Genomic DNA, 14,519 nt, shown 5'->3' with positions numbered 1-14,519 from the left:
AAGAGGGTTCCCTTTTCTCCACACCCTCTCCAGCATTTATTGTTTGTAGATTTTTTGATGATGGCCATTCTGACTGGTGTGAGGTGACACGTCATTGTAGTTTTGATTTGCATTTCTCTTAATGATTAGTGATGTTGAGCATCCTTTCATGTGTTTGTTGACAATCTGTATGTCTTCTTTGGAGAAATGTCTGTTTAGGTCTTCCACCCATTTTTGGATTGGGTTGTTTGTTTTTTTCATATTGAGCTGCATGAGCTGCTTGTAAATCTTGGAGATTAATCCTTTGTCAGTTGCTTCATTTGCAAATATTTTCTCCCATTCTGAGGGTTGTCTTTTCATCTTGTTTATGGTTTCCTTTGCTGTGCAAAAGCTTTTAAGTTTCATTAGGTCCCATTTGTTTATTTTTGTTTTTATTTCCGTTCCTCTAGGAGGTGGGTCAAAAAGGATCTTGCTGTGATTTATGTCAGAGTGTTCAGCCTATATTTTCCTCTAAGAGTTTTATAGTGTCTGGCCTTACATTTAGGTCTTTAATCCATTTTGAGTTTATTTTTGTGTATGCTGTTAGGGAGTATTCTAATTTCATTCTTTTACATGTAGCTGTCCAGTTGCCCCAGCACCACTTATTGAAGAGACTGTCTTTTCTCCATTGTATATTCTTGCCTCCTTTATCAAAGATAAGGTGACCATATGTGCGTGGGTTTACCTCTTGGCTTTCTATCCTGTTCCATTGATCTATATTTCTCTTTTTGTGCCAGTACCATACTGTCTTCATTACTGTAGCTTTGTAGTATAGTCTGAAGTCCGGGCGCCTGATTCCTCCAGCTCTGTTTTTCTTTCTCAAGATTGCTTTGGCTATTTGGGGTCTTTTGTATTTCCATACAAATAGTGAAATTTTTTGTTCTAGTTCTGTGAAAAATGCCTTTGGTAGTTTGGTAGGGATTGCTTTGAATCTGTAGATAGCTTTGGGTAGTATGGTCATTTTCACAATGTTGATTCTTCCAATCCAGGAACATGGTATATCTTTCCATCTGTTTGTATCGTCTTTAATTTCTTTCATCAGTGTCTTATAGTTTTCTGCATACAGGTCTTTTGTCTCCTTAGGTGGGTTTAGTCCTAGGTATTTTATTCTTTTTGTTGCAATGGTGAATGGGAGTGTTTCCTTAATTTCTGTTTCAGATTTTTCATCATTAGTGTATAGGAATGCCAGAGATTTCTGTGCATTAATTTTGTATCCTGCTACTTTACCACATTCATTGATTAGCTCTAGTAGTTTTCTGGTAGCAACTTTAGGATTCTCTCTGTATAGTATCATGTCATCTGCAAACAGTGACAGTTTTACTTCTTTTCCAATTTGGATTCCTTTTTCTTGTCTGATTGCTGTAGCTTAAACTTGCAAAACTATGTTGAATAATAGTGGTGAGAGTGGGCAACATTGTCTTGTTCCTGATCTTAGTGGAAATGGTTTCAGTTTTCACCACTGAGAACGATGTTGGCTGTGGGTTTGTCATATATGGCCTTTATTATGTTGAGGTAGGTTCCCTCTATGCCTACTTTCTGGAGAGTTTTTATCATAAATGGGTGTTGAATTTTGTCAAAAGCTTTTTCTGCATCTATTGAGATGATCATATGGTTTTTCTCCTTCAATTTCTTAATATGGTATATCACATTGATTTGCATATATTGAAGAATCCTTACATTCCTGGGATAAACCCCACTTGATCATGGTGTATGATCCTTTTAATGTGCTGTTGGATTCTGTTTGCTAGTATTTTGTTGAGGATTTTTGCATCTATGTTCATCAGTGATATTGGCCTGTAGTTTTCTTTTTTTTGTGACATCTTTGTCTGGCTTTGGTATTAGGGTGATGGTGGCCTCGTAGAATGAGTTTGGGAGTGTTCCTCCCTCTGCTATATTTTGGAAGAGTTTGAGAAGGATAGGTGTTAGCCCTTCTCTAAATGTTGGATAGAATTCGCCTGTGAAGCCATCTGGTCCTGGGCTTTTGTTTGTTGGAAGATTTTTGATCAGAGTTTCAATTTCAGTGCTTGTGATCAATCTGTTTATATTTTCTATTTCTTCCTGGTTCAGTCTCGGAAGGTTGTGCTTTTCTAAGAATTTGTCCATTTCTTCCAGGTTGTCCATTTTATTGGCATAGAGTTGCTTGTAGTAATCTCTCATGATCGTTTGTATTTCTGCAGTGTCAGTTGTTACTTCTCCGTTCTCATTTCTAATTTTGTTGATTTGAGTCTTCTCCCTTTTTTTCTTGATGAGTCTGGCTAATGGTTTATCAATTTTGTTTACCTTCTTTAAGAACCAGCTTTTAGTTGTATTGATCTTTGCTATTGTTTCCTTCATTTCTTTTTCATTTATTTCTGATCTGATCCTTATGATTTCTTTCCTTCTGCTAACTTTGGGGGGTTTTTTGTTCTTCTTTCTCTAATTGCTTTCGTTGTAAGGTTAGGTTGTTTATTTGAGATTTTTCTTGTTTCTTGAGGTAGGATTGTATTGCTGTAAACTTCCCTCTTAGAACTGGTTTTGCTGCATCCCATAGGTTTTTGGTCATCATATTTTGATGGTCATTTGTTTCTAGGTAATTTTTAGTTTCCTCTTTGATTTCTTTAGGGATCTCTTGGTTATTTATAGCGTATCGTTTTGCCCCCATGTGTTTGTATTTTTTACAGTTTTTTTCCTGTAATCAATATCTAGTCTAATAGTGTTATGGTCGGAAAAGATACTTGATGTGACTTCAATTTTCTTAATTTTACCAAGGCTTGATTTGTGACCCTAGATATGATCTGTCCTGGAGAATGTTCCATGAACACTTGAGAAGAACGTGTATTCTGTTGTTTTTGGATGGAATGTCCTATAAATATCAATTAAGTCCATCTTGTTTAATGTGTCATTTAAAGCTTGTTTTTCCTTATTTATTTTCATTTTGGATGATCTGTCCATTGGTGAAAGTGGGGTGTTAAAGTCCCGTACTATTATTGTGTTACTGTCGATTTCCCCTTTTATGGCTGTTAGCATTTGCCTTATGTATTGAGGTGCTCCTATATTGGGTGCATAAATATTTACAGGTGTTACATCTTCTTCTTGGATTGATCCCTTGATCATTATGTGGTGTCCTTCTTTGTCTCTTGTAATAGTCTTTATTTTAAAGTCTATTTTGTCTGATATGAGAATTGCTACTCCAGCTTTCTTTTGATTTCCATTTGCATGCAATATCTTTTTCCATCCCCTCAGTACACATCAGTCTGTATGTGTCCCTAGGTCTGAAGTGGGTCTCTTGTAGACAGCATATTTACAGGTCTTGTTTTTGTATACATTCAGCCAGTGTATGTCTTTTGGTTGCAGCATTTAATCCATTTACACTTAAGGTAATTATCGATATGTATGTTCCTATTACCATTTTCTTAATTGTTTTGGGTTTGTTATTGGAGGTCTTTTCCTTCTCTTGTGTTTCCTGCCTAGAGAAGTTCCTTTAGCATTTGTTGTAAAGCTGGTTTGGTGATGCTTAATTCTCTTAGCTTTTGCTTGTCTGTAAAGGCTTTAAGTTCTCTGTCGAATCTGAATGAGATCCTTGCTGGGTAGAGTAATCTTGGTTGTAGGTTTTTCCCTTTCATCAGTTTAAATATGTCCTGCCACTCCCTTCTGGCTTGCAGGGTTTCTGCTGAAGGATCAGCTGTTAACCTTATGGGGATTCCCTTGTATGTTATTTGTTGCTTTTCCCTTGCTGCTTTTAATATTTTTTCTTTGTATTTTATTTTTGATGGCTTGATTAATATGTGTCTTGGCGTGTTTCTTCTTGGATTTATCCTGTATGGGACTCTGCACTTCCTGGTCTTGATTGACTATTTCCTTTCCCATGTTAGGAATGGTTTCAGCTATAATCTCTTCAAATCTTTTCTCAGACCCTTTCTTTTTCTCTTCTTCTTCTGGGACCCCTATAATTTGAATGTTGGTGTGTTTAATGTTGTCCCAGAGGTCTCTGAGACTGTCCTCAATTCTTTTCATTCTTTCTTCTTTATTCTGCTCTGCGGTAGTTATTTCCACTATTTTATTTTCCGGGTCACTTATCCGTTCTCCTGTCTCAGTTATTCTGCTATTGATTCCTTCCAGAGAATTTTAAATTTCATTTATTGTGTTGTTCATCATTGTTTGTTTGCTCTTTAGTTCTTCCAGGTCCTTGTTAAACATTTCTTGTATTTTCTCCATTCTATTTCCAAGATTTTGGATCATCTTTACTATCATTACTCTGAATTCTCTTTCAGGTAGAGTGCCTATTTCCTCTTCATTTGTTTGGTCTGGTGGGTTTTTACCTTGCTTCTTCTTCTGCTGCATATTTCTCTGTCTTCTCATTTTGTTTAACTTACTGTGTTTGGGGTCTCCTTTTCACAGGCTGAGGTTCATAGTTCCTGTTGTTTCTGGTGTCTGCCCCCAGTGGGTGAGGTTGGTTCCGTGGGTTGTGTAGGCTTCCTGGTGGAGGGGACTGGTGCCTGTGTTCTGATGGGTGGGGCTGGATCTTATCTTTCTGGTGGGCAGGGCCGCATCCGGTGGTGTGTTTTGGGATGTCTGTGAACTTAGTATGATGTTAGGCAGCCTCTCTGCTAATGGTGGGTTTGTGTTCCTGTCTTGGTAGTTGTTTGGCATGGGGCGTGCAGCACTGGAGCTTGCTGGCTGTTGGGTGTAGCTGGGTCTTAGCGTTGAGATGGAGATCTCTGGGAGAGCTCTTGCTGATTGATATTACGTGGGGCTGGGAGGTCTCTGGTGGTCCAGTGTCCTGAACTCAGCTCTCCCAGCTGAACTCAGCTCTCCCACGTGACACCAGGCCCGAGCACCAAGACCCTGTCACCCACACGGCTGCTGTATTATTTAGGGTTCCACTAGGAAACAGCATGCTTAGCTGGGACTTTGAGGAAAAGGCAGTGAAGGCACTATTTCAGGAGTGTGGAAGGAAACAACAAGGAATGTTGAGGCACCCAAGGACTAGCAGCCATACCTACACATTTCCTGACTCACTCCGTCTTCAGTTCTTCTCCATTCTTGCTGCTATCACACATCTATTTTTTGTTTTTGCTGGGTCACTCATCACTCTTTTTACAGTTGAATTTTATTAAATTGGAGAAATATTTTATCCTTTGCAGAGTCTCAGTTTCTCCATCCAGATGATGGAATGGATAATATCCTCTTCTCAGATTTGGATGAGGATTAAGATAGCATATTTTTAATGGACCTGACACTCTACATCTCCTCCCTTGTGTCAGCCAGTACTCTCAGTACTGAGTAATAAAACTTTTTTAGCTTAGCTGTGAAAGGCAGTTTCATTTGTGCTATGTAACTCAAGGGTGAAGGCAGAGGTGCAAGGTGCTAGCCGGAAGCCAGGCAGAAGCCTGAAGTCAGATTGCTCCCATGTGAAGTCAGTTGGAGCCCACGCAGAACCAGAACCATAGACAGCTGAGGGCAAAAGGCTCTGATGTGGTGATTAAGAGGCGTGTGATCAAGGTAGCTCCCCAGATAGAGAGGATATTTATTGCTCTTTATCCTGTCCTACATATGAATGTCTACCTTACTTGGATCTTAGACTCTCACCCTCAATATCCAGTTTGCATCATTGTCATTACCTATGAAATAACTCAGTTTCATTCTCTGCAGTCCCACCACTTTGGCCCACAGCTTAGGTGTTCATAGTCTCTCGCCTGAACTGTCCTCATTGGTCTCCCTGATTTCAGTGTCTTTTCCCTCCAATCCATCTTCAACACAGGCATCAGATTGATTTTTCAAAAATATATCTGATCATGTTATTCTTCTGCTTAAGAACCTTCATTGTGTACTATTTCTTTATCCAGAGGCCTTCAAAGTCGACTCCAAGCCTTTTTTGTATTCTTCCCATACTTCTCTTCTCCATGAAACCTTTGATCTTGTCACCCTGAACGATTTCCCGAACACACCATCCAGTTTCATGCCTCCCTGCTTAGAACGCCCTGTCATTTATTTTTCATTTCAAGGAATGCAAGTTGATCTCAGTACTATACTTCTGTGAAGCTTTCACCAATTTTTCCTCACAGACTTTCTATATGTATTTGGATAGAGCTCCACTCTACACTTATCACATTGTATTATAATTATTTATGTTTTATTTTCTCCACTAGACTCTGAGCTTTATGGCCTTTTGGTATTCCTAATATAGAGCATGATCTGATACTTAATTCCTGTTCAGTAAATATTTGTTAAAATGATTTCTCAAAAAATGAGTTTAAAATGGTCATTTTGAGAACTAATAAAGGACTCCATTTGGTATCCTTTATTTCCATGTGGCTAGATTTTTGTACCTCATGTTTTCTTATTAAAATACCCCCGTTATAAATTGCTTTTTTGATAAATGTAATGTGGAAGAGAATATTTTGTACATCCTGAACTCAAGTTTGAATAAAATATACTGTTGTTTTTGATAGAATTACGTACATCCCTGGAAGAACATCAGTCTGCCTTGGAACTTATAATGAGCAAGTATCGAGAGCAAATGTTTAGATTGCTAATGGCTAGCAAAAAAGATGATCCAGGGATAATAATGAAGTTAAAAGAGCAGCACACCAAGGTAATCCTTTCTGTAAATATAATTTGAAATAGAAAAGAAGGACAGTTGGTTAACTTGTGTTCAGATTTTTAAAAAAACAATGGAATCTTACTTACATGATATTGAATACTTCTCTTTTTGACATTTTCTTCTCCTTATTTTTGTCATGTTATGTGTCATTTTCTGTTTGATTTACTCTTCTAACTCCCATTCTTCCCTAGTAGCTTTAATATATATTAAAAAATAAACTTTATTTGGGAAATAAAGGTAAGTCTGTTCAATTCAAAATTATTTTTATAAGGTTATCTGCTTGTAAGAAATATTTCTTCTAATTTGTGTATTGATATCTCTTGCAAAAACAAAAATTAAATGCTTAAAACTTTTTTAAAAATCTGAAAACAGCTAAAGGTAGATTTGTTTTTCTTAAGACTATTTTCTGAATGAGGTTAATTCATCCAGACTATAGATACTCCTGATTATTAATGGAAGTGCCATGGTGGGGGGGAGAGGAAATATATATATCAAATATATGTATATATTTATATATATATAAAATATATTGCCTCCCCACCCCCTCCTCCATCACATATCACTTAATATCATTTCTAGAGACAGAGCTGAACTGGTTAGAAATTAGTGTTTTTCCTGCTGTTCATCATACTCTTCCTGATCCCTGTGTTTGCTAGCACCTGTTTTGAAAACAGGTAGAATAGTCCTTTTCTGTTTATGTTTTATTTTAAACTGATTTTTAACTGCTGGTGTGAAATAAAAATATTAGAATAGATTGTGACTACTAGGCCATTATCTGTATTGGATAATGGTGAGCTAACTATTAGTTATAACTAATATTATTTAAGAAATATTCATATAACATTTTTATCTTTCTCGATTATTGAAGCACTTTTTAGATTCCTTAAAATGTTATATTTCTTCCATCTTGGTGCTTGTAGGTATTTTTTAATTATTAATTCTATTAAAATTAAATACCTAGTGAATTGCTTTAATATGTAAATTCAACTCTACATATTAAGGAAGTTAGTAATAGACAGCTCTTGTGTCAAATAGTAAAATAATAAAAATAAATGTGGCTTTAATATTATCTAATTATGCTATTCATCTCCTATCCAAAAGGAAACCTTGGATAGTTAAATGGCAATCTTTTGACTATAAACTGTATCTGTTGTTAATGAGATCATTATAAAAAATTTAATTTTAAATATATAATTTAAGAGGTTTTTTTAAGGTACAAATATGAACTGACTTAAAATTATTGGTAAGATAAGTATAATCTTGAGACATTCCAAAAGGCCCTTATGTTTAACAACTTAACAAATTTTTTAAGATCTAAAGAGAATGCTCTGGCAAACTAGTGCTTAAGAATAAGATACTGAAGCTAGCTAGTCTCTTGTGGTAGCAGCTATGTCAGAAGCAAATGTTTTCTAAAACACATTAGAGTTTACCACTCATCACAGCTGTTTTATTAATTAGCAAAGTTAAACATTTCTTAAGATAACTGTAAATCATCCTTTTTCAATTATGTCAATTGAATTCTTCATCTAAGTGCTGATTCTTGCCTTCCATGAAATGACAGTTCAGTTACTTGTTATTAATTCTAACTAATACATATTAATGTTTGTGATTTTGATTTTTCCCAAAAAGGAGACACTTTGATTCAAACAGATATTTATTAACACTTGCACTGGCTTAGTTATTATTAATAATAAGATGAATGAATAAGTTTATTACTCTACCATAGAAGCTTTCAGTGTATTGGGAGATACAGACACAAACATGATTATCTAATATAAGGTAGGATGTGATGAATCCTAAAATAGAGATCTGAATTATTACTGGAATACTAGAGGAAGCAAGATTAGTTCTCATGAGGAGAATCTGGGAAAGTGGCAAGGAAAGGTAGCAAATCCATCTAAATCTAGCCTTGAATTAATTATTGGGGTCAACAAGCAGAAGTGGGTGAGCAGAGAAACTTGTATGATAAGTATGAGCTTCCAAGATATGTTTAGGTACTAGTGCTCTGATATGCCTAAACACAAAAATAATTTTATAACACATTTAGGGGTAATAAACAAAGTTACACGTAACATCATTTTGGAGTAAGAGACCCTTTTGAGACTACTGTAACATAGAATTTTGTCCTCACCTAGAAGTTTTTGAGCACACATTTAAAAACCAATAAAAAGTTTGAGGAGAACTCATTTTCATTCAAATACTCATTTTTACATTATTTTTGAACTGCTACCTTTTTGGAAATCTTAAAAAAACAAACATTTCAAACAGTTGGCTAACACGCATGAACTAACACTCATTCAGTTTTTAAATTACGGATATTATCCGTATTAACATTATAATGACTCTGTACTACAGATTGACATGGTGCATCGTAACAACTCCGAAGGATTCTTCCTTGATGCATCTCGACACATCCTTGAAGCACCTCAACATGGACTGCAGAGGAGACACTTGGAAGCAAATCAGAATGTACACTAAATAAAACAGTCAGCTTTTGGGGTGTGGATGGAAGGGGGGGTCCATTTAAAAAGTTCTTTTACATTGAATTCTCCTCCCAAATTAAATCAGCAAATAAATGAAATTGCTTTTAAAAACGCTGTGCTTTTCATAGCCTTGCAAAAATACTCAGTATAGAAACTTTAAGTCTGTCATCAATTCTCTGTGTATTGTATTATACATAGCCTGTTAGATAATTGCAGGCTTTAAAGGTTCTTTGGGCCCGACTTTCATGTTATTGTTCTTGTTAGCTATAGATGCAAAATTTTAGTAAGCTTCAAACGGTCATCCTCTTGCTGGACATCAAAGATGTTTTCTTGGTAATAATTTTAATCTGATTTTCTAAAAATTTTGTTCAATCAAACTGTTAAATGAACTGTTTTAATTCAGATTTTCGATAGTTTTAGTCCTTTAGTTTGAGTTCACAATGAAATAAAATTGCCTTTGTTTAGGTGTTATTAAGTATAATAGTACCCTCTCCATTGTGTCTATTGTGTTTTAACTGCCTTTTTTTCTTGAAAGGCATTTCAAGACAGTGCAGGGTTTATGTTGCTAGCACTTCTTGCCTTTAAGACAGTTTTGAAAGCACAGGTCTTGCCTTCTTGTGCCTATTAAGAGATCCATGACACTTCCCTGAAGATTTTATTGTAATAAGTGAACCATCAGGAACCAGACCTATAAAAATACACTTCTGTTTGAAGTATTGGGGTTTTTTTCTTACGATGATTTTATTAAAACAGACTGTCCTGAAAAAATTAGTAGTTTCTTGTTTTTTTTCATTTTAAAGGCAAGTAATTATCTGCTTCCTTGTAGTCGTTTAACCTAGGTCAGTGCCATAAGACACCAAATCATAAACTGAGAAAGCTGTTGGTATTCAAAATTTTTACTCATTACCCTTATTCAATTTGCTGCTGCAGTTATCTATACTTAACTTGCTTTTAAACATTAGGCTCCCTTTACAGTGGGAGGGATTGTAATCTTTTTTTTTTAAACTACTACAGAATATGACAGATGTTTGTCTTGATATCATTCTTGCTATCATAATCTAATCCAGAGCTGTCCAATAGACCTTTCTGCAATGATGGAAATGTTCTTTATCTGTGCTGTTCAATATGGAAGCCACCAGCCACATGTGGCTATTAAGTACTTGATGTGTGACTAGTGCAACTGAGGGGCTGAATTGTTAATTTCTTAAAATTGTATTTGACTTCAGGTAACTTAAATTTAAATAGTGCCATACTGGACAGCATAATCTTTTATTTTGCCTTCTTCCTGCGTACTAGCTTTGTATAGATTGTGTTAAAATAATATAAGGATCTGTATATTTGTTGGTTAAGAAGATATTAAATGTGTGGTTTGCTAAAGATATTCCTATTTGTTCTCTATTACATTCCTTCCATAGTTTACTAGTTTTGTAGGTTTTGGGGGGTCTCGTTCAAATCCTTTTTACAAACAGAGTATATACAACTATTTAAGAGACTTAATGTTTATTTGGGGAGCTATTAACTTTTATATTTAAGTTTTGTCCTTAGTATAACAAAATGACCCTCAATTGCTAGTGAACAATGGTCTATAGAAGTTGTTCATTTAAAAAAGTATTATTCTCATGTTTCTGTTGATTATAAACCTTTTGTCTGTCTGTTTCATTGACTGTAAGCTCCTTGAAATCAGGGAACATTTCTTAACAGGCTTCATATTCCTGTCACCTAGCACAGTGCCTGGCTCATCATAGGTGTGCAAAAAAGAATAAGAGAGTGAGATTGGAAGAAATTTATGCTACTTGCTGTGCCAAACAAATGTGGATGTCTATTTTATACTAAAATTATATTTTGAACAGTTTGCACAGAAGGCCATTTAATATTCAATACTTAAAAGCAGAACTCTGTTCATTTTACTCAATACATATTATCTATTATGTACCTAATGTTAAATAATAGGCAGATATAAGCAATATACAGTTCCTGCTCTCAATGAGGAATATAATCTAGAAAAGGTTCTGGATTGAATTGAGATGAATTTTTAGGCATGGAAAATACAGAAAATATTTTTAAATCATGAAGACTTCAGGGAGGAAAAGAGATTGAATGCTTATCTTTCCCATTACTTTTGTCAATGGGGTATGTAGGTGCAGAAAAAAGTTGCTGATCATTTGTGGTGAGAGGACAGTGAAATGAGTATTTTTCCTGTTTGTGGGTTTAGATATATTGTGCTGCTTATCCTTAATCCTAGTCCTAACAGAAATCTGACTTCAAAAGCACATTCATGGTCAGTCAACTTTCTTGTAAATATCTGTTTGATATATTACATTTATGTTAAATGGCAATGTAAAGATATTACATTCATATTAAGTGGCAATGCAGATTTTATAAAAAGGGGAGGATCCAAAAATTTTAAAAAAGTATATCACTGATTCACAATTTCCATCTCTTTTTTTTCAGGAATTACAAGCACATGTTGACCAGATAACTGAAATGGCAGCAGTAATGAGGAAAGCCATTGAAATTGACGAGCAACAGGGTTGCAGGGAACAGGAACGAATATTTCAACTTGAGGTAAGTTTTAAATTGCACATGTAGGTGAAAACTGTCCATACAAAGATTTATGCCAGAAAATATATCCCACTTTAAAATATATACTTTCTGGGGACTTCCCTGGCAGTCCAGTGGTTAAGACTTCACCTTCCATGCAGGGGGTGTGGGTTTGATCCCTGGTCAGGGAGCTAAGATCCCACATGCCTCGTGGCCAAAAGAACCAAAACATTAAAAAAACAGAAGCAATATTGTAACAAATTCAATAAAGACTTTAAAAATGGTCCCAAAAAAATCTTAAAAAAAAAATACATATATATATATATATGTATATATATACACACACACTTTCTGGGATACTAGTAATGTTCTTTTTCCTAATCTGGATACTGGTTATATGGGTGTATAATGCAAGACCATTTATATAGTAATGCAAGAGTCTAGGATCAATAGTAAACTTATACCAGTAATTGAGAAAATTGATTTTTTTTTTTGATCCTGTGTCTCTTCTGTTATTAGGTGAATATACTTCTTCAGCTTAGTAATTTTTTTAATATCTTTATTTTATTAGAGATCTCAGTGATGCAGGGAGAAATGTTTTCAGTCCACAAATCATATTATTTGGCCACTTGTATTTTTCTGGGGAATATAAAAGCTTTTATCGCATCTGTCCTTTATTTTGTGGTAGCAAAAGCACAAGTCATTGTTGAATAACTGAAATCAGTAGAGTAGACCTTTATACTTTTAAAACCTTTATTTTGAAATCATGGTGGAGAAATTGGTTATAGAGGGCCAAAAATGATTTCTCTAAGTGTACAAAGTTCTCTCATTCTTTATAACAAAGGTAAGCAAACTTTTTCAGTAAAAGGCCAGATAGTAAATATTTTAAGCTTTGCAAACAGGCGATCTCTGTTGTAGCTACTCACCTCTGGCATTGTAATGAAAAAGCAGCTATACACACAAAAAATAAGATTGGACTCAACTGTGTTCCAGTAAAGTTTAATTTACAATAACAGGCCTCAAGCCAGGCCATAGTTTGCTGATCTTTGCTTTATACCATTGAAACTTAGAAAGTAAGACCAAAGACAAAGCAGTAGAGAATAAATTATGAGAGTTACTTTTAAATGTCTAAAAATTTCTTGCAGTAACTAATCTAGAAGAAGAAGGCAAAGTTGTTTACCAGTGCTAGATTTGGTCACTTAACTTTCCTTCTTAAAAAATATCACAATCTATTCAGCCAGCCCTGCTGCTGTTAAATTCCAGTGAGGGAAGCAAACCAGGGCTTGCCCTGCATTCCATGCTATCATGGGAAATAATAAAATTACTAAAGTACTGAGACCTTTTAGCCCCAGGGTATTATTCAGACTTTCTGAGTGTACACAAATATAAATCTAGGTGTTATTTTCTTACTGTGATTTTCTATACTGTGATTATAAAATAAGGCTGTTTCTGAGGTTCTGTCTACAGTTATACCTGCATAAATAAAAAGGCTTTTCAGTGGTGGAAGACATTGAATACATGATTCCTACCTCTTTAAAAAAGTGTTCTCTGGATTCAAGTTGTCAACTTCAGCTGCATATATCATTTAATACATTTCTGCCAATTACAGTACTTGCTTTTTATTTATCATACCTTCATATGTTTGGCTTTTCTTAAGATGTTTGTACTCTTGTAGCCAGCTTGGTGACTGCTTCTTTGTTTTTGTGCTTTCTTATAGCAAGAAAATAAAGGCTTGAGAGAGATCCTTCAAATAACTCGAGAATCATTTTTGAATCTTAGAAAAGATGATGTGTCGGAAAGTACATCTTTGTCAGCATTAGTGACCAATAGTGACCTGAGTCTGAGGAAGAGCTGAAGAGCTTTTAAGTCTGTGAATGAATTAACAGAAAAATCCATCTCAAGCTGCCCTTTGTTTTATTTTTTTATAATACGTACAGTGCACTGGCAATGACATTTTTAAAAGATAGCAACAAGAAAATGCATAGTTAATGGTCATAGATGTTATTCCAAACTATAATTGAAAAATAGAAGCTAAGCCTTTGTTAATTGGTGAACAAGTTAAAGATTTTCACAGTGACTGCTGAATGTATCAAGAGCTTTCAGCAGTGCTGTTGGCTTTCTGGTTGACACTTGGATAAACATGAATATCCCCAACAAATGTCTGGGAATTAATAGAAACATCCCAATTTTAAAATACAAATTTTGCCACAGTATTGTGAATGGAAAATCGTCATACTAAATTATATCCTCCCTATATGGTGAAAGTTAACAAATAGCTTATGTACCATGAGACTTCAGCTTTAATGATTGCCTATCTACCTTCTCATTAATTTAAATTTTTGTCAAAGAAAGTTCAGTTTGAAAAACTTAGGAATGTTTTATATGCACCATAACTAAAAGAGGTAATTTAATTTTAGCTAATTTATCCTAATTAATACTGAGCTAACAACTGTCCATGATTTGCTTAAGTATATGAAATATTTCAGGAATGAAAGAGAAGGAATACTACTTTCTAAGAAAGAAGAGCTTATACGAGACATATTTAGTAGGTTAAACTACTTCTTTGAAAGAATAAGTTTTGGTTCTAATCAGTAATGAAGATGAGATTGTTCTCTTCTCTGGTTGATCTTTAAGGATATTATGTAGCTCATTTAGCTAACAGTTGAAATGTTTGATATAGCAAGATAAGTATGGTAATTTCAAAGTAAATTGGGAATTCCTCTGCCTCAAAACCTTTTTTTTTTCTTAAGTAATTACGCTTAAGACATATAGAAACAGTAAGTTAAAATTAAAAAAAAAAATTTTTCTAGATCTATTCTTAAGTTCCATCTGGTTCTCATAACCTATAAGATGTTTCTCATAACCTTTCAGTCAAAGGGCTGGGGGGTCGTGAG

At 34.8% G+C, this 14,519-nt stretch overlaps 1 protein-coding gene across 2 annotated transcripts in view; it reads left to right on the top strand.

Moving 5' to 3' along the window:
* Positions 1–13,987, top strand: part of FGFR1OP2 (FGFR1 oncogene partner 2) — a 30,700-nt gene extending 16,713 nt beyond the window's left edge. Inside the window, exons 4-7 of one of the 2 annotated variants that reach the window (XM_061204702.1) lie at positions 6,450–6,592; positions 8,957–9,070; positions 11,536–11,649; positions 13,343–13,987. In XM_061204702.1, the coding sequence (XP_061060685.1) occupies positions 6,450–6,592; positions 8,957–9,070; positions 11,536–11,649; positions 13,343–13,480 (509 nt within the window). In that variant the 3' untranslated portion in view covers positions 13,481–13,987. The remainder of the gene's footprint in view (positions 1–6,449; positions 6,593–8,956; positions 9,071–11,535; positions 11,650–13,342) is intronic. The other variant, XM_061204703.1, reaches the window with a different exon arrangement.
* The last annotated feature ends 532 nt before the right edge of the window (positions 13,988–14,519 follow it).

This window comes from Eubalaena glacialis, chromosome 11 (assembly GCF_028564815.1).
Source record: "Eubalaena glacialis isolate mEubGla1 chromosome 11, mEubGla1.1.hap2.+ XY, whole genome shotgun sequence".
In the NCBI taxonomy this organism is placed as follows: Eukaryota; Metazoa; Chordata; class Mammalia; order Artiodactyla; family Balaenidae; genus Eubalaena; species Eubalaena glacialis.
This window is presented reverse-complemented; position numbering and strand designations above follow the sequence as displayed.